General features: G+C 39.1%; 1 protein-coding gene across 1 annotated transcript in view; it reads left to right on the top strand.

The window, feature by feature from the left end:
* Positions 1 to 16,308, top strand: part of LOC116495794 (disks large homolog 1-like) — a 60,163-nt gene extending 43,855 nt beyond the window's left edge. The window contains exons 3-5 of the mRNA XM_032198509.1: positions 893 to 1,056; positions 1,276 to 1,405; positions 15,535 to 16,308. Coding sequence (XP_032054400.1) covers positions 893 to 1,056; positions 1,276 to 1,326 — 215 coding nt within the window. The 3' untranslated portion in view covers positions 1,327 to 1,405; positions 15,535 to 16,308. The remainder of the gene's footprint in view (positions 1 to 892; positions 1,057 to 1,275; positions 1,406 to 15,534) is intronic.
* The last annotated feature ends 2,620 nt before the right edge of the window (positions 16,309 to 18,928 follow it).

The raw sequence follows: 18,928 nt of genomic DNA, 5'->3' as shown, positions 1-18,928 counted from the left end.
GTAGCCCTACTATGAATTAAAACTTCCCTGGCTTTAGCTCTGAATCACTTGAATACACAGACCTTTCTGGGTGAAGTTCACAGGGAGGGCCAGCACTGTAATTGAAAAGAAATGAAATGGGCACAGGTCTCTGTCTCTGTCTCTGTCTCTGCATGGGCACAGGCATCGTGCTGGTGAACAGAGGTGCTGTGTGGTAGGAACCAGGGGAAGGTAAGCATTTATAATGGGATAAAATCCTTTCCGTGCTGGATCTGATAGTGTAATCGTAATTGTGATGCTGTGCCATGCAGGTAGCAAGCGAATGACTCTCTAGAAACCTGATGACAATGACCAGCTCCATACAGTGATGGATGTTTTCTGTGCATTGTGTTTATGTGATTGCTTTCTTTCTCTGACTTCTCTTCCCCCAGTACATCTGTACTGAAGACATTTTACGTGGCCAATTTGGTCAACACAGAGCTATGAAATGACAAGGGGAAGATTTTTCTGTGTGGTTAATTGGTGCTAACATTCAAATGTCATATTCAAGGGAAACATGTCACTTAAGCATCTGTTTTTAAAAAACCTGTCTTTAGCTGAAACACTCGTGATTCTTCATGGAGAAACCTAGAGGATGAACATAAATAACAGAATAGAAAAAATTTTTGTAAATGAGAGGCAGTATTGCTCTTCTTTTCATTCCTGTTGTCTACTTCTGGAAGTTGGCTGAATTAGGATTTAAGTAAGCCTAAAAGACAGGAGATCAGAAAGAAAATAAAAGATTTCCAAAATCCACTCTTTAACATTAATACCCTGAAAGGGAAATCCTGCCAATAGTTGCATCTGTGCTTTTTGCAAGATGGTGATAAAAAAAAAAAAAAAAGCAAAAGAAATCTCTTCATTTTCAAGCTAGCTTCACAAAGAAAGCAACCAGACATGGAACCATCTCCCACCCTTCACTGCCAGCGGCTGCTGCATGTGATGTCCTTGGATGCCCCAAAGATTAGGCAGTCTGATCCACCTGGCCCATGTAACAGGGATCAAAGACATTGCTCCGTCTACAAACTTAAGCTCCTGGTAAGTGCATCCTTTTACTAAGTTGCACAATATTTTCATAATAAACAGTAGTAGAGCCTTTTTTTGTTAATTACACTGAAGCACAAAGTTGTTTGCATCTGCCAGTCATTATGAATTTGGTAAACAGGAAAGGCTGTAACACAACATAAGAAAGATGCATTCATGAAGACTATGTTTCATGAAGTGGAGAAGTTGATATTCCTTTCTTTTCCCTTGCAGCTCTCTGAAAATGAAGAAGACAAATTGAAAGTTATGCCCTGCACAAATTAATAGGGACCTCTGGCTCTTGAGGGGGCAAAATTGTGGACCAGTCCTCTCATGTGGCAATGCATTAAGAACAACAAAAAAGGTATCTTTTTAAAATTACTTCATGTTCTCAGTATGAACAGAGTACATGCCAGTAGGAACTTTACATCCAGCTTTTATTTTAACAAAATAGAACACTATTAAAACAAACCAGCAAACAGACAAAAAATACAATAAGCAAAAATACAGGTTTACTTTCTGAGTTGATGGTCTCATTTTTTGTTCTCCCAATCTAGAATTTTCTTCTGCACTATTTTTATTTATTTACTCAAATGATAGTCTTTGTGTGGCAAGCACATTTTGCTTCCCTCTTGAGGGAAAAAAAACACCTCTATTCCCAATTACTAAATCTCAGTTACAGTTCATTTACAGCAGAAAGTCAGAAATTAGATGAAGTTTCAGCATCTTAGTGGTCATTTACTCAGGTCCAGAATGGGCAGGGAATCAGGTCACGTTTTGACAGCTGGAAAGGCATCTAATTGTCAGCCACAGCATGTGAAAGATCAGCTCACAAACCTGAAGCCAACCAAGTATTTTGCACTTGAGTGGTGTGAAATTTGTGTTCATGTTTTGTTCTGGTTCCACAGACATTAAATAAGAGTCTACATTTGTGGTGGCACATAGTCAAAATCACTTGGCCAGCTGGATACCACATGCCTTTCTTGAATTCAGAGTATTATTACATTGGATCATTAAACTTCTAATTTAACACTCATTATACCTGAAGAAAGCATTTGCCTCTCTTGGTGCTATGTCTTTTTCTATTTTTCTTAATGCAAGCTTAATAGCTGCCAAGTCTTATCTTCCCCTTCAGAAGAAACAGCTACTTTTTCTCAAATGGAAAACATCTATTCTTGAGAAATCAGTAATTCTGCCATCCTAAACATTGTCATCAACACTGACAGTTAAATTTGATTGCATTTGGATTCTGAATTTCTCAAGGTGTTTGACACCAAAATGTTGTCTCTGGAGACAGTAGAACAGTTGTCACAGGGCTTTCCTTGCTGAACTCTCACAAGATTTCTATTTTTATGGCCAAGAAACATTCTTTATGGTCCATGAGATGTCTGTGCTGACACTTATGTGCAGGCTCTTAGCAGGGTACAGCAACTGTTTTGTAAGTTGTTCTACATCCTTCCTGAAGTGTAAGGCTCCGTTTTTTGGACGTATCTTTGTGTAGGCACATTTATATCTTTACTAGTGTCCCAGCTCAAACTGGTTTGATGTAAGTGGACTTGAAGCATGCACACTTTGGATAGCTCCCCATACTCTTGCTTACCTCTAGACATGGTATTTTGTCATTGTGAAGGGATTTTATTACTCTCTGCAGAGGAATTGGCCTGTGCAAGAAAAGGGTCAAATTCTCAGTAATGAAAAAGATGCTTCAATGTAGTGAGAAGAGTGGCCTTCCGAAGATCTTTCCTGTTTACCATGGCATTTTAAGATACTTGCTTCTTTCCTCCAACACTTAAAATGTCCCAATGCATCAGGTTACATCCATGGGAGAAGAATGCCCTCAGATAAAGTGAAAATAAAACTGGTTACTTAAGACCAAATGGACTATATAAAAATAAATATTTATACAAACATAAATGAAGAAATAAAATGCAGGCTTAACTTTTCTTACACCAAGAATAAATCAGAAAGGTCACTTTCTCCCTTTACCTTGCAGACTTTCTCTAAGTGATTTTTTGATGCACATCTTCTAAGGAATTATTTTATCTGCGCAGGTCTTGCATTTCAGGTTGCATGCATCAAAGGGAGCCTACTCCTGGAAGAACACATCAGCTTAACAGAGTTGATCTTTAGCAAACCCCTCAAAGGATCTGAGTGGGCTTAATCTTCAACCTCAAAATATGTACTTTTTTCCCCTTCATACTTATTCAATATATTTTCAGTTATTTAGCTAAAATAATGTGTCTTAATATGGTAGACCAAGTATAATCTCCTGCAGTGCACTGGCTATTCAATAGCTCTTTTATTTAATGAAGATCACCTTGTCTCTGATTCAGCATCTCTATCCATGGAAATTTATATATTTTTTTATTTGATTATGTTGGATTTTATAGCTGTGCATTATGATTAAAAATATGCTTAGTATAAGCATCTAAATTGCACAGAGGTATGTAGGTCACCGAGACCAGTTGGGATAGTGATTAACCAGTTTAGAAGAAATCATTGATTTGGGATGATGAAGCCTTACTGTCTTCTTCTATACAGCAATAACAGGCAGGAATAGGACTGGGAGAGGTTCATGACAAAATGCTGCTGTCAGAGTCTTGGTGAAGGGTACCAGGAAATTAGAGGAAAAAGGGGAGATGAAGAACTTGGAAAACAAGACATGGCAAAGAGGTAAAGGAGATGGCCTGAAGAAACTGAATTCCAAATAAGCTCACTGAGGAGAAGAAAATACGGTTGTCACCTCCCTTCTTTCTCCCCCCCGCCCAAAAAAAAAAAAAAAAAAGAAAGGAGAAAAACCTAAAAAGTGAAAGAGAAAAGTGATAAGATTAAAACCATGAAGAGAAAGGTCAAAGCAAAGAAAAGGAAATGCATGAGTGAAAGGAAGGCAGAAACTGAGATGCATTGCTCATAGCTTCTCAATTTAGATGATTTATCTTTTTCATTTTTTTTTTGATTTTTATCTGAAAGGAAACAGAATTTAGCAAAGTAAACACTGAGAGTGAAGAAAGACTCCATATATGCATTTGTATATATAGCTGCACATGTATATATTTATACATGTATGTGTGTGTAAATGGTCTAACTACCTTTGGATGGAGGTAATAATGATGGATAGTGAAGGAGAAGAGGTTTGTCCTGCCACAGTGACTTTTACTGGTGACAGAGATGGATTTTTAAGTCATAATGGAAGCATAAGCTTCATTGTTCCAGAATTTGGAGGTCTGTAGTGACCTCTTCTGAGCTAGTTTTCTAAGGATCCTTTTGTCATAATTGGAAAGAAATAACCTCTTTAAAGTTGTGAATTATCCAATCTCCTCCATCCTCTCAGGATGAGATGAATCCTACCACAGAAGAGTCTTTCTCTCCATTAGGTAAAAATCTTACCCAGAGCAGTAACTCAAGTATAGACTGCTATACTGTAGAAGTCTTTCCTCAGGGTGACATGAGTCTTATTTAAAAGAAGTACCATTAATACAAATTCAATTTAATCAGTTGCACAAGAATGTGGAGCTTTTTCATTGCAATTGCTCTATGTTGAGAGTGTTAAAAGGAAATATTGTCTTCCTTTCCCATGAGACATTCTTCTCAACTTCCCTCCCGCCTTTCTTTTAGCATGGAAGACCAATTAGGGATTCCCAGCTCAATTTAAAGGACAGCTAGTACAGGAAAACTACTGTAGAGACCTAGAATAATATTATATGGTTCTCTTGGTGGTTAATAGTATTCTAGGAGGTATTAGATATGACCATATGCCTGATTGCAGCTGCTTCCAAAACCAGTGAGGCAAAAACCCCTTGATGTTGAGGGACTTCTTGCTCAGGAAAATAAATAAATAAATAAATAAATAAATAAAAGAAGAGTTATAAGAGTTATTATCATGGCTAAAGTTATCTTGTGAACCTCCATACCTTGATATGTTTGACTGATAATCTGCCATAGGTCTTGCAAGAAACTGGCTAAGCTTCAGAAACACCAGTTAGCTTCCCAAAAGAGTCTGAATGGGAACTGTCTCCCGGGAAAAACATCTGACCTCCTGAGAAGGTCTTTGGTGCCTCTGATGTAGCTTGTACTCTGATGGGGCTGCTGGATATCTAGGAGCTTTGAATAAATCATGGTCAGTGACAAAGTTAAAAAGGTGAGAGGGTACAGATTACTCCCTTAAGCAGTAGGATAGGCAAGGATGTGAACAAGACAATGCATTATACCTTTTTGTTATTTCTGCTTCAAATCCTTACATCCAACCCATCAGAGACAAATGTGTTAATTGGGCAGCAGACCAAGTGAAAGCCAAAGCTCTGCATTTTCTTGTGATGAGTTTTGCGTGTAAATCCTGCTGCTTTCCACTTTTCCTTGCTTGTAATGCATCACTTCAGAGCAGTTAATATTGTGGTGGGTAAAATGCACTTGGGAGATATGCTGGATTTTCACAGTGTAAAAAAGGTTGTTTGCAACTGCAGGAAGAAGTAGATTGTTGCTCTCTCTCAAGACTTCTTGAAGTCAGTGTTATTATTTGTCATCATCCATACTGAGTAGCTGGAACATTCACAATCATGAGAATGAACGAAGCTATTCCCCCCCTCCCCACCTTCGTTAACATTAATTAATACCATACAGAAGTGGATAACTGAAGTAAGTTTGCAGATTCTTCCTTACACCTGTCCCTATTTGTCACATTGGATTCTGCCACAGACCTTCTGACCAGCAAATCATCAAAACACATCCCTCAGATTCCCTAGTTGTGAAATAAAGTCCCTGCCACCTACCTACCCCAGGCAGTGTTTGAGGGATGACCACTTACTTGTCCCCTAATGACATTTTGGATATATTTTTGGAGCTGTAAGAAGGTTACTTTTTGGAGAAGCCCCTGTTTGAATAAGGTCAGTGAGAGCCTATGCTGCAGGAACTTCTTGGGGCATGGAAAAGTTACTGTAAAAGTAGAGTGCTGAATTAGAAAATGCCATTTTATGAACATTGAATGACTTCAGAATTGTGTCTCAGCCTGAAGTGATACAAAAAACATGAACATTCGAAAAAGTCTAATTTCAGAGGTGCTAATATGAAAGTTTTCATATTCATGAGGTCAAAAAAATGTTTTGTGTAAGAACTGTGAAAACGTTCTATTTTATTTGAGATGCTTTCTGTAAAAGTATGGAAAAGATCAAACATTTGTTGCATTTGGTACATCATTAAGGGCAGATAAGGGAAGAGAAAGCAGACAGGAGTCTTGACAAGTTTGTGTGTGTTGAAATATAGCTGAAAATAAAGCAGAGAACCTGAGAATTTGAAAAATTGGCAAACAAAATCTAAAGGATAGTTCTGTTTTGAATCATATGGCAAAATTTCAATGACTTTTCCAGTAAAATAGGCACATTTTCACTATTGTTATTTGAATTTCACTTTTTTTTTATCAATCCTATTAAGCACTGCACTTCATCTCAGTTTTCAAGCTAGCTGTTAGCACTGATAGCCCTCCCCCCCTTTTATTTTTTATTTGATTATAAATTTTATTTAATTATAAGTTTTCTCTGCTGTCAGTCACAGTATAAGTGTTTGGGTTCACAGAAAGTGTGCCGTGTATGGAAGCATAATACCTGAGGAATTCCTCAGTATTACTATTGAACCAGTCAGTCCTTCTTGGGCTGACTGCCCCCATCCCAGAATCTTCCCTTTCTCTTATGCTTTTGTGACTATACTGATAGTTGGGTTTGACCATGGCCTCTCACTAACCTTACATCTTGGATCTCTGCTGGCTTCCCAAGGACAAGGCATTATTCAACCCTCCTTGAGATATGTGACCTACTTAGGAGCAGGAAAAACATCCAGTTGCAGTCCCCCAGCTTTCTGCAAGGCCACCCCTCAACTTTGGTTAAGCATAAACTTGACACTTTTAGTTGGGATCTCCTTGAGATGGGTTGGATGGCTCATTGGGATCAGTACTGGTGAGAGTAATCTCAATATCAACTCTACAGGTCAATCTAAATATAGCTCTGACATACCATCTCTGCCTTTCATGTTGAGGCTATGGATATTATTTATTTTTTGGTGCCAGCATCTTTAAGCTGACATTTTTACTCTCTGACTGTAGATGGAAATAGGGCAGCAAATTCTCTGCTCCTTTTACAGCAATACAAATGTAAAGCAACCTCATTGACTACAGAATTTCTCATCATAGATAACATTGCCAGCTGCATTTGTTCATAGTGATGTGACCCATATGCTCTCCTTAGCAAATATTCAGCATCTTGCAGGATCAGAGCTTTTGTAACTTCTTTTTCTTTTGTGTCTGTGTATGTGGCTGAATGCTCCAAATGGATGAGATCTTGACTTTTTTGGTCATTTAGAGGACACTGGAAATCTGAAAATGCTTTAATTATCTTATTAAAGATAATTAAACACTTTCTTATTTAAGAAATTCAACTCATATATGCATGCCCCACAGAAAGAGGCAAAGCTCTTGCCAAGCCACTTTCCATATTTTTGTTCTGCTATTGAATTTTGCTTTCTCTGATTGCTTTTTCTTCTCTTTGTCCATCCCCTATCTTTAGCGAGCCTTATACTTACAATTCTGAATGTAACCCTCTGCACATTATAAGTCAAAGTAGTACAAGTAGCAAAGTGTCTATGCTCTCACTCTTCAAATGTCCTTCAGTAATATATTGTGCTTGTGTTCTCCTTGTGCTGTTCTTTGCAAACCGAAACAAATACAGTGGAGCTTGTGCCAGCATCCTCCTCGAGAGATCTTGAAACTCAGGGATAAAATTTATATGTGGGAAGATTTAATTTACCTCTTTAGTTTCTTCTAAAAGCAATTGAAAATGCTGTTAACCACTATTTAAAATGTCAGCATTTCCCGTAACTACCATGCAATCGTAACTTGAATTGCCATAGTTTTCCTTTGTATTCAACATTTAAAGTATGTTTGTTGAGTAAAGATGCCACTATTTGGCATATGTTGACTTTTGAATACTTCCTACCTTATCTGCCTTGTGACATATCTGGTAATCACTGCCTACTAGTGCCTGATTTCAGACTGCTTTAGACAGATTTGCCTTTTGTACCACGTTGTGGGGAATCTTTTTCATATCACACCCTTGTCAAAGCATATGGCTTTGTCCCTGAACCTGTTAAAATCCAGATGCTATGTTGAGTCAACAGCTTTCAAAGTTGCAATCAGGTTAACCAAACACAAGGAAGTTCAGTGGTGAAGCTTTCTGGCAGTGTCATTTACATCTGGGATGATTTACTCTTCTTGGTTCAGTCTTTCATGAATGCTAATGATTCTCTAGCTAGAAGCAAAGATGTTGCTAGTAGTAGGTGCATCCCATTGCTTCCTGAAGCTTTCTGTAATCATATGTGTTATTTCTAGGTCTCCTGAAAGGCCCTGGCTTTACATCAGATTTATGGGCCCCAGCATATTCAACACCCCTAGAAAGGTGCAGCAGACAAAGCTCGTTGCACTACAGGGAAGACTGTTTGCTTATAAAACCCTGCTTTGGAATGAGCTAGCGGCAAATCTGAGGCTTAATCGAGTTCAGAAGTTGGCGAAAGACCTCTAGATTGCCCTTCTAGAAGACCACAGAAAGCAGAGGATAAAATTCCCAGATTAAATATTCTGGAAGAGCTTCATTAACTTGGGTGAGGCACAGAGCTGAATCTTACGACATCTCATCTGAAAAGCCTCACCTCTGATGGCAAAGTGCTCCCTCGAGCAGCTGTTTGCTACTAAATCAGCTAAAAAAAGCATCTCACCACTCCTGGAGCATCTGGAAGCAGTGATGGTGTGACAGCTCTTCCTAGTTCAGACTGGATTGCAGAAAGGATCCCTAGACAGGGCAGAGCATCTACAAAGCTGGTCAGTTATTAGCTAGCCTACCTGATACTTCATTCACATATGAGAAACGATCTAGAGGCAGTTCTGCACATTTGCTGATACTTTCCTCTTCCATTTTTTGTTATGATGAAGAACTTTGGCCTGAAATAGGAGTTTTAGGCCAGATGCACAAAAATACATAGGTCCCTTGGTGCCACTGATTCCAGCTTAACTCAAATGGATTTGTGGACCAAAGTCTTGACTTCTTACATATTTATAGCTTCCAGATGTCTTTGCCTTATAAGAAATCATGGAGTCGTGTATGTTTTGTAACAGCAACCTCATGGGGCCTCAGTGCAGACTGACAAAGGTGTTTAAGCGCTTGTATCTGCAGGAGAGCACCTACTAGGATCCATAAAATATCCTTGCACACATTGACTTTGGCGGAAGTTGAATTCTTGAAGTTTACATATGCTTTGGTAAATCCCACTAGCCGTATCACTTGCATATTTATGTGCCTTTGAAAATCTGGCCCAAGGATTGCTGGTGTGGCAGGGGTCATAAATCTCTTCATACAGAGACTTCCACACATGTTTCTATAATAGTTAATAGCACTGAATCCACTTTGTTCCAAGCAGCTATCAGACCCAGTTCTGCCTTGTAGCTTGGGTCATCGTTTATATCAGTACAAAACAGGCCAACTTTGTGTTAATTCATAGCAATGATTTGGCTGTTTCAAGACACTAACAAAGAAAATCAGCTCTAAATTCAGTTTATTCAGCCAGTTAAGACACATTTTTGGCTGCTTTATGTTTTTGGAAGTGCAAAAGAGCTGGAGCATTATCTGCTCTAATTATGTGGGTTCAAAGTAGATGAAAATGCTACTTCAGGGGTAAGTAGGTCAGGATTTTGATTTAACAGTGTTTTCCACTGCCCAGGTCCTGTGACACTGGACAACCAGTCAGAGGTCTGGGTGGGGAACAGACAGTGAGGGCATGATAATTCTCTGATTAAAAATGGTGCCACTGGTCAGAAGAACTTCCTAAGCAATGTAAACAGTTCTTCAACGCCTTCTAATGCAGTTGTTGGAACAACATTCCTAGGGAAACATATCTGTGGTTTCATCTGTTACACCCTTTTCCTACATCTCCTGGCTGTGGACCATCATTTTCCTGAAGGAGACATTCAGCCAGGCTCTGTTTAATCTTTTTCTCTGTAACTGCTCTGCTATTAGCAACTATGGCAAACATTTCCTCTCCTGGATTTTCATTATTATCAAATGCTTGCAGAATTATAATTTTGTATGCATTAAATAATTTCAATGAATGTATAGAATAGAATAGAATATTTCTGTTGGAAGGGGCCCTCAGAGTTGGACGCAAGTCCAGCTGCCCAACCCCTTCAGGGCTAACCAAAAGCTAAGGCACATTCCTGAGGGGACTGTTCAAATGCCTCCTGAACACTTGACAGGTACAGGGCAGCCTGTTACAGTGTCTGACCACCCTCATGGCACAGGAATTTTCCCTCATGCCCAGGCTAACCCTCCCTTGGCACAGCTCCATGCCATGTCTGGCCATTGGTTACGGAGCAGAGAGCACTCCCTCGGCACTTCCCTCCTCTGGGGCTGGAGAGGAGTTGTTTTTGCAGTATTACATCTCATTCTGTAAAGTCTCATTTCCATACATTCACTGTGTACTGCTTTATGGGTATGACATGAGACTTTGAGTATTGTGTCCCATTTTGGCTTTTCTCCAGCTAAGTTTCATTCTAAGTTTTGAAGTCGTGTGGAGTCTGTCCTGTCCACAACTCGGTAACCAATATAAATGTTCCCATTGTCATGGGCTCTGCATGGCACTGCACTTTCAGAGTTATTATTTCTCATAATAATGAGTCAGAGGATGTGTGTGTGCATGTGTGTTTGTGTGTTCTGTGTTTCTGTGCCACCCAATTGTACCACCCTTGTTGTATTGCTACCACCCTTGTTGTATTGCTAGATAGTCTTGGGGTTAAAATAAAGTGAATAATGGTAGGCTTTATTTTTTCCAGATTATTATTATTTTTATTTTTTTTTTTAATGAAAATAAACTTGGTTAAAGGCTACTGCTTAAAAGAGTCAGCTTCTACAATCAGATGCTCAAGCAGAACACTCAATAAGCCTAAATAGAGTTGTGTGCATGTATTTGGGAGCAGAAGCTGGCTCATTTTCCCCTTTTGTTCTCACTCGCTGTCTGGCAGCCCCTCTTCATTTGATGACTTCTAAAAATTTAATTAAGGTACCGGTGACTTGTCTTTCCGAACGTCTGTGAAATAATGTTATGTCCCTACGAACATCTGAGTTCATCCATCCAGCCACACTATTTTTATATTCTTTTGTGTAGAGCTTCTCAATCTTGTGCTAGATCATCCAGTACCTTCTTGGTCAAAATCTATGGGTATATTTTATATACTTGTTGCAAGTCTTTCCAATTATTCTATACATTTTCTCCGCTGAAATGTCAAGTTTAAAATAAGCCCACACTGCTTTCCTTTCCTTCTCTCTGCCTGGGAAATTTGGCTCAGAAAAGCAGCAGCCGCCGATAGCTTCAGCTGGAGGTGAAGTGCCAAGAACTTGCAAAGTCTGTGCTTGGCATGGCTGAGTGCTCATGGTGTGCAGTCCTGAGCAGGGCCCCTCTTCTCCACGCTGGACTTTGAAGGAGCCTTGGGCTGGACTGGAAATTTGCAGATATGGTTTTGTGTCCTTTTACTTAATTGCATCCACGTCTCAAAGCCTGTAGTGAATATGGGTTTGACTGGCAGCAGTTATCAAAGAGCCAAAAACCTCTCACTTGTGTCTCCACCTACAAAGCTGCACCTGCAAAGGCATCCATACAGCATTTTAAGCTGTTTCCACATGAAAGAAACAAAACCACTTATAAAACTAAGCTTTAAAAGATGTTTCCCTTGTGCAAATTGGGGGTACAAAGAAACATTTATTTAATAGATATTGTGAAGGTTAAGTATTTAAATATTTAAGGATTTTTGAAAGCTTCTGTAATTACGTTCAGTGAGTGCAGCTTAAATATTTCTCCTAATACAAATAGGAAGCAGAAACTCAGAGTAGTTTTTTGTTACCTCCTTACAAAGCCACCTTCACTGCTCCCACTGTATTTTAGAGATATGCATTGCTAGCCTTTCCCAGGAAGAATCCCTTTTCCTTCTTTTCCCTACGACCCATGTAGGATAATTTGTGATAAATATCTCCCTTAGCTCCTGTTTATTAGAGTTACCAATTTGGCAACAATTAATCTTTAAGATATTTTATTTTAGTGAATAACATATTGCTGTACATAAAATCACACTCCAGCTCTGCACTATTCCTTGCTCTTGCTCCTTGGTTAAGCTAAATTGTTTACTTGAACTTTCTAGAGCGATGTTTATCAATACACCCACGGGTCAGACAGTTTTGATGTGCTCTCTGGAGGTATATTTGCAATTGCAGTCTCTTCACAAGCCAGAAATCTCAAGCCTTGCATTTTATACTTTTCTCTCTCACTCTTGCAACATTTAATCTTTCTTTTCTTCCTGTCTCAAAGCAGACTGAAAACATACCCTTTTTGCCTCGGTCCCTCAGACTGACTTATTAATGTGAGCCCTGTAGTATCCCTTTTTCTTGTCGCTTCTAAACAGATTGCATCTACAGTTCAGTGCGAACATTTCAGCTGTGAGATTATCTTGTAACTGTTTGCACCATGTATCTAAGCATAACTCTTTCCTCTCAGTGTTTCTCATCAGACAGGCAGTGCACACATAAAGCCTCGTGGTTATTTCTTCCCTATAGTGCAATTTGCTTTTTCTTTCCTTTTATGTTTCCTGATAGAAATTGCACACTACGCTCTTTCTTTTGGTCTTTGGTTTAAATCCACCTTCTCTGTGTTTGTCTTCCACATTGGTTCAATAAAAGCCGTTAACTCTGTCTTCTTCCCCTTTCCATATGAAATCAGTAAATTCATTTTTTTTTCAGGAATTCAGACGCAACTTTCTAAAATGAAGTGGTATGTCGCACCTTCATTACATCCTATTCACTTTTCAGAAAGGACTACATGCAATTTTGTTTAATCTTCCTAGGAACAGAGCAGACTCTTCCAGGAAACATTGTTCTTTTTGCTTTCTTTTTGTCACTTATTATTTACTTACTGGTCTGACATCGTGCTACACTTCCTGAACACTTACTAGAACAGCAATATGGTTTACAAGTCTGCCAAATTTCAGTCTTTCTATTGCACTGAAGAGAAAAGAAAAGGTAATATATACCTTCAGGGATGTTCTGCAAAACTTTCATAGGCACCTTTGAAATGGTCATGATCTCAAGACCACTAACCAAAGACATTGCCACATGATGACTTTCCAGTGACTGACTTGTAATTTTTACTTGCTTGATGTCCACGTCATAGAACCAAAACTGGCAATAATTGGGATATCCATTGGAAAATGCAGGCAGAGAAACCAAAGTCAAAATTGTCTTATAAATTGATCACCATTATTTTCTCTTAATCAACAGTAATGGACATCAGTAATGGCAGAATATGGAAACTTAATTCACTTATTGTGGCAAAGCAAGGTTAATAGTAGAAAATGCCCTGGATTCTTAGAATACTGAAACAGTGTATTTGTATCATGGGGTGAGGGGTGAGAACAGTGAGGTAGTGAGGCAGAGACAGCAGCAGATAAGATGGACAGTCTTTTAGGCATCTTACTATCAAGGGAAAGAGCAGTGGAAAAGCGTTCCTAAAAAAAAAAATGCAACCGTTTCTGTTACTTACCAGTGCCTGATTTTAGGTGGAGCTGTTGCTCAGGCAAGACTTGCTCTTCAGTGTAACGTGATACGAAAACATTTTGCTTTGTCTCACTGGTTTGATTAGCTTTTAAACATTGAATTCAATATTTAGCAGAGTGATAAAATACTAGTGGAAAAAAAGACACATAGTCTTGTAAGTGTTAATTTTTCCCCTGCAATGCACTGTGGCGTTAATTTGGCACTTATATTTTAAAACTTTCTGATGATGTATTAGGTTATTGGGCTGGAGTCTGTCAACATAATATCCGAGCATGCTCAAGGCTAATTAATTTTCCAGTAACAAAGTGTTAATGATGTTATTGTTAAACTCCTTTTGATACTAATCTGGCCAAGAATTCTTCCCAAATTCACAGGAACAGCAGAGATCTTTGGCTGTTCTTACGGTATTGTGGGAGGCTCAGCTTGGAAGGGTTGGTCTGAAGGCAGCCTGTTGTGTTTGTTGCATGTGTCACTGTAGTTATAGAAAAGAAAGGTTTTCAGACAGGTTGGCTTGACAGTTTTTACAAAAGACAGTCATGCTGGTGTCACCCAATCTTCTCCTTGCAAAGATTTATCAGGTTCTAAAAGGAGGCGCTGAGTTTGCAAGTCAAGATAGCTACAGCCATGTGGAGCAACATTGCTTGGGAGCTTTCATTCATCTTTGGTCAAATTCACTCACTTATGGAGTTATGCAGCCTGCTTAAACTCTTGGAAGCTAAGAGGAACAGTTCATGTTCTCTCCTCCATCAGTAGGGCTGCCTTATTTAAAGTAGAAGCAGCTCTTTTCCATGGCATGCATGCATGACATCCAGATACCTGTATCCCATGATGTGTAAAGGCAAACTGGTTTAGGAGGCAGAGAAAAGACAAAGTGGATTTCCCTCTCCACCATTACAGGGGTGCAGGTAAAATAAAAAAATATTAAAAAAAAAATCAATGGCCCTGCTGAAGTCCTCTTCTAATCTTGTCTTGTAGGAGTTTCCTAACACACAAACACATTTCTGAGGTTGCGTGCTTTAGCATGGCAATGGGCAGCAAAGAAGAGATTAAGCAGAAAAATGTATATTGCCTTCCAAATGGTTACTGAGTTCTAAGAATGAGAGAGAAGGTTCTGCTTCTCATTAGAGCTGTTATAACACGGCTAAGTCTTCCTTTAATGACTTATGAGCACTACTCATCTATATAAATACAAAAGCATGTAGCCAGTATGGAGCAATGGACAACTGGTTCAGTAGTCCCTAAAGTCATCATTGAAGCAAACTTGGACTTTTATCCTGTCAGTTTTCAGAAAGAACTGTTATGTTACTATTTCTCATTTCCATTCTCACACACTGCGCTGCCATAGTTTTGTCCTAAACAGGGAGGTGTCACAATATCACACAGATATATATATTTTAACAGATTCTCTCTTCCCAAGTTCATGTAGAGGAAAACTTCACCTACTGTGACTTCTTGGGAAGACGTGATGGCTAAATCTGGCTATGGTGTTTCCATCACAGCTCAAAGAAAGTAGTAGAGGAAGTTTCATCAGGAAGAAAATACTCTGCACAAGTAAAGGCAACTATTTAAAGAGGGAATGCTCCTGGGACTCCTAACACTCTTAAACCCTGTTGGAGCTAGTAGGATGTTAGGGATTCACCATACATTGGGCAAGAGGATTTCAGCACCTTGTGAGGAGGTGTAGTTGCTACTAGTAAGGGCAGACTATGCTTCGTTTTGACAGGTCTCTATTTAGCATCTTTTATATGTTGAATTCCTAAAGAATGGCTTTTATTTACTTAAGAGAATAAAATGTTATAGCTAATTTTGAATGTACTTACTGTAGTCATTCTTTGACACATTCTCTCTCCTCTGGTATTTTTCACAGTTCAGCTTCAGTGATTTTGACCACTCCAGTTTCCTGCATCACTCGTACCATGACACTTTTCAACATCCAGGAGAACTTGATACTTCTGCTCCTGCTCTGAAGAATATGGACATAAAGACCAGCCTTCATACTTGTGTCCCTGAATAAATTCCACTTGAGGAAAAAGGTATGTACTATTGAATAATGTCCTGGAACATAATTCAGAAGCATCATCAACAGAAAAAAAAAAACATCCTAAAGTGGGGGAAAGACACGCTTCTTGAACATTATTCATTTGAATAGTGGAGCTATACAAAAACTGCTATTGATATGATGCAGCTGACATGTGACAGAGTACCGAGTGGACATTCTTCAAGAAGTCAGCTCCATCTACCCTAAAGTCATCACTATTCTCTTACAAGGCCTTATTTTTAGGAAACTGTTTAACATGTGCATGAGTTTTCCCAGTCCTAAATTCTTTTAAGCTGCATATTTCTTCTGGAGTGAAAGCTGGAGACACTGCATTCTGTGAGCTGCTCTGCAGGCATTAAAAACAACATTCCTCACTTTCAGGGGACTGGTATGGTGGCATGCAGGAATCTAACATTTCATGAAATTTATGATTTTCAGCTTTATTGAAGAAATAATTCTGTTTGTATGTAGGTATGCAAACTTTTAATATTGAATGTATAGTATGGCAAGTCATAGTCATTTTATCTATCAGCTATTGTATTAAATGAAGAAAGGTTATATATTGTTAATATCCTGATCTCCAAAAGGTTGTGAAAAGTATGTTTTTTTCTGAGTTAAAATGTACTTGAAAATTGTTGAATGTTTATTATTAAAATTTATTTTTTAAAAAAAACAGAAGAGTATCAATTTTGTGAATTAATTCTTTTCTCACAAACACCAGAGAGGAACCTGCCATGGTGTTTCTCTTGGAAGAAGAATACATTTAATTACAAGTCTGAGGAAATGACTTGCACTGTAGATGGATGGATGCTTTGAGCTTGTTTGCACACATCTAACTTCTTACAAGCTGAAAGTTTGTTCTGAAATGTGGGGGATTCTGTATATTACTATTACACACATGCCTGCATGCCCACACTAGCAGGAAAACTGGTCTGCTGTTATCTTTGTGGTCATGGCCTAACTCTGAAACTTTCATCCTTGTTCCTGGCATTTCAGTAGCTGGAACAGGTGCCTGTAAATCCTTGTTTCAGTTCTCAGCTCCACTGCTGACTTATTCTGAGACCTCAGCAAAGCAGAAAACTGCTGTGTGCTGTTTTCCAGTCTGCCATAGGAGGTGTATAGCATCTATCTGATTAGTACACTGTGGGATTTCATCCAGTAATGTTTGCACACTACTTGAGATTTTTCTGCTGAAGATAATTGTGCTATTTTTCCAGTTCCCAATTCACCTGTGCTGCAAAGTACATAGGAGCTTCTTGAGATCACAATTACATGGCTGTTTATCTCTGATTTATCTAGTGATTTATTGATAATGGTCAGTGTTTTTTTGTGAGGGGGTTCTTCTACAAGCCTAGAAGAATCACTCTTGCATCTGTGCCAGACGTGCATTTCTATTCAGGTTTTCATAGGGGAAATTAAAGATTAGACATGAAACTTGCTTCGTTTCCCTTCAGATCTGAATGAAAGAGCTGTCATGAGCTGCTGCACTTGGTGAGATAGGCTGTCTGACTCTGGCTGGAGAAAGGGAACTGTGTGGTTTCACCCTGTGCCATAGCGTTTGTTTATCATGATGAAGGAAGGAAAGAATTTAGAAACTACCCAATGAAAAAGGAAACATGGGATAACTGGAATGACATTATTTCTGTCCATTTTAGCAACAAGACGGTCAGTGATCTGGGTAAGGTCTAGACTTTGGGGGTTGCTCATTAGAGAAAAAGAGCAAATAACAGAGATGGGAACTTGACATGATACATTGCTTTGTTCCTCACAGAGATGTTCCGTCCATTAGTCCTCCCGGTCAAGGGTGTGAAAGGACTTTGCCTTTAGGTATAAAATCCATAAGATGATAAATCATGATCTGTTGGCAAAAGCCATTTGTTACTGAGTATTAATGTTGAAATAGTTGATCTGATTAATCTCTTCAGTCTTACTTCTATTGCTAAGAATAGCAGGATACCTCAAGCAACCCTGTCAACTTATTACATAGGCTCAGTTCTTTAGCCTTCATGGGCCTGTGTGATAGAGATTTTAGATTCCTAATATGTGCTTTCTCCTAAAGGAGGGGCTGGAGGACAGTAATCACTGCTGTTTGGGTTCTTGGGCTCAAAATCTTTTTTATGGGAAAAAAGAAAGCACATATTATATGTAAGTAAAGCCAAGAACTTTTTGTTAGTATAACTGAAATCATGAGTGTAATCATTATTAGGCTAGATTTACTTTTTCAAATAAATAAAATAGTTATGCATAAAGTTCTTATTTTCTACCCCTTTCCCTGGTGTAACACTTGCTCTTCTACCATTTCTTTGGGTCTCATTCTGGTAGTGGTGTGTGTGTGCAAGAGATCTTTTGACAAATCATCAGCATCTGCAGTTGTTTGCTGGGAGGAATATGATGCTTGTGTTGATGGCTTCTTCTTCCTCCCTCCATGTCCTGGTTTCAGTTAGCACAGAATTAATTTTCTTCCTAGTAGCTGGTGGAATGCTGTGTTTTGGCTTAGAATGAGAAGAGTGCTGATAACACCCCGATGCTTTAATTGTTGCAGAGCAGTGCTTATACTAAGCCAAGGACATCTCAGCCTTTGCTCTGTCCTGCCAACGGGCAGGCTGGGGGGTGCAGTAAGAGCTGGGAGGGGACAGACCCAGGACAGGTGACCCAAACTAGCCAAAGGGGTATTCCATACCATCTGACGTCATGCTAAACAATATATAGGGGTGGCTAGCCGGGGGGAGGGGGCCGGACTGCTCGGGGTTAGGCTGGGCATCGGTCAGCGGGTGGTGAGCAATTGCATTGTGCATCACTTGTTTGTACATACTATTATTACTTTCGTATTATCACCATTGTATCATCATTATTATTATTGTTATTATTATTTTGTTATTTTTTTTCCCGTCTTATTAAACTGTCTTTATCTCAACTCACGGGCTTCACTTTCCATTTCTCTCCCCCGTCCCAGAGAGGGAGGGGGGAGGGTGAGCGAACGGCTGCGTGGTGTTTAGCTGCCGGTCGGGTTAAACCACGACAGTCTTTTTGGCGCCCAACGTGGGGCCCGAAAGGTTGAGATAACGGCAGATCTGATCAGAGTGTGTTAAACTAAAATTGGTGTAAGGATTAGACCTGCTTAATAGTCACTTGTCATGATGCTGATTGCTTTAATCACAACTCTGCTGCGCCTGTTTTCCAAATTGAGTATTATAGTACATTATTTTCCGTATTTGCTCTCTGT

The sequence above is a fragment of the Aythya fuligula genome, chromosome 1, assembly GCF_009819795.1.
Source record: "Aythya fuligula isolate bAytFul2 chromosome 1, bAytFul2.pri, whole genome shotgun sequence".
Classification (NCBI taxonomy): domain Eukaryota; kingdom Metazoa; phylum Chordata; class Aves; order Anseriformes; family Anatidae; genus Aythya; species Aythya fuligula.
This window is presented reverse-complemented; position numbering and strand designations above follow the sequence as displayed.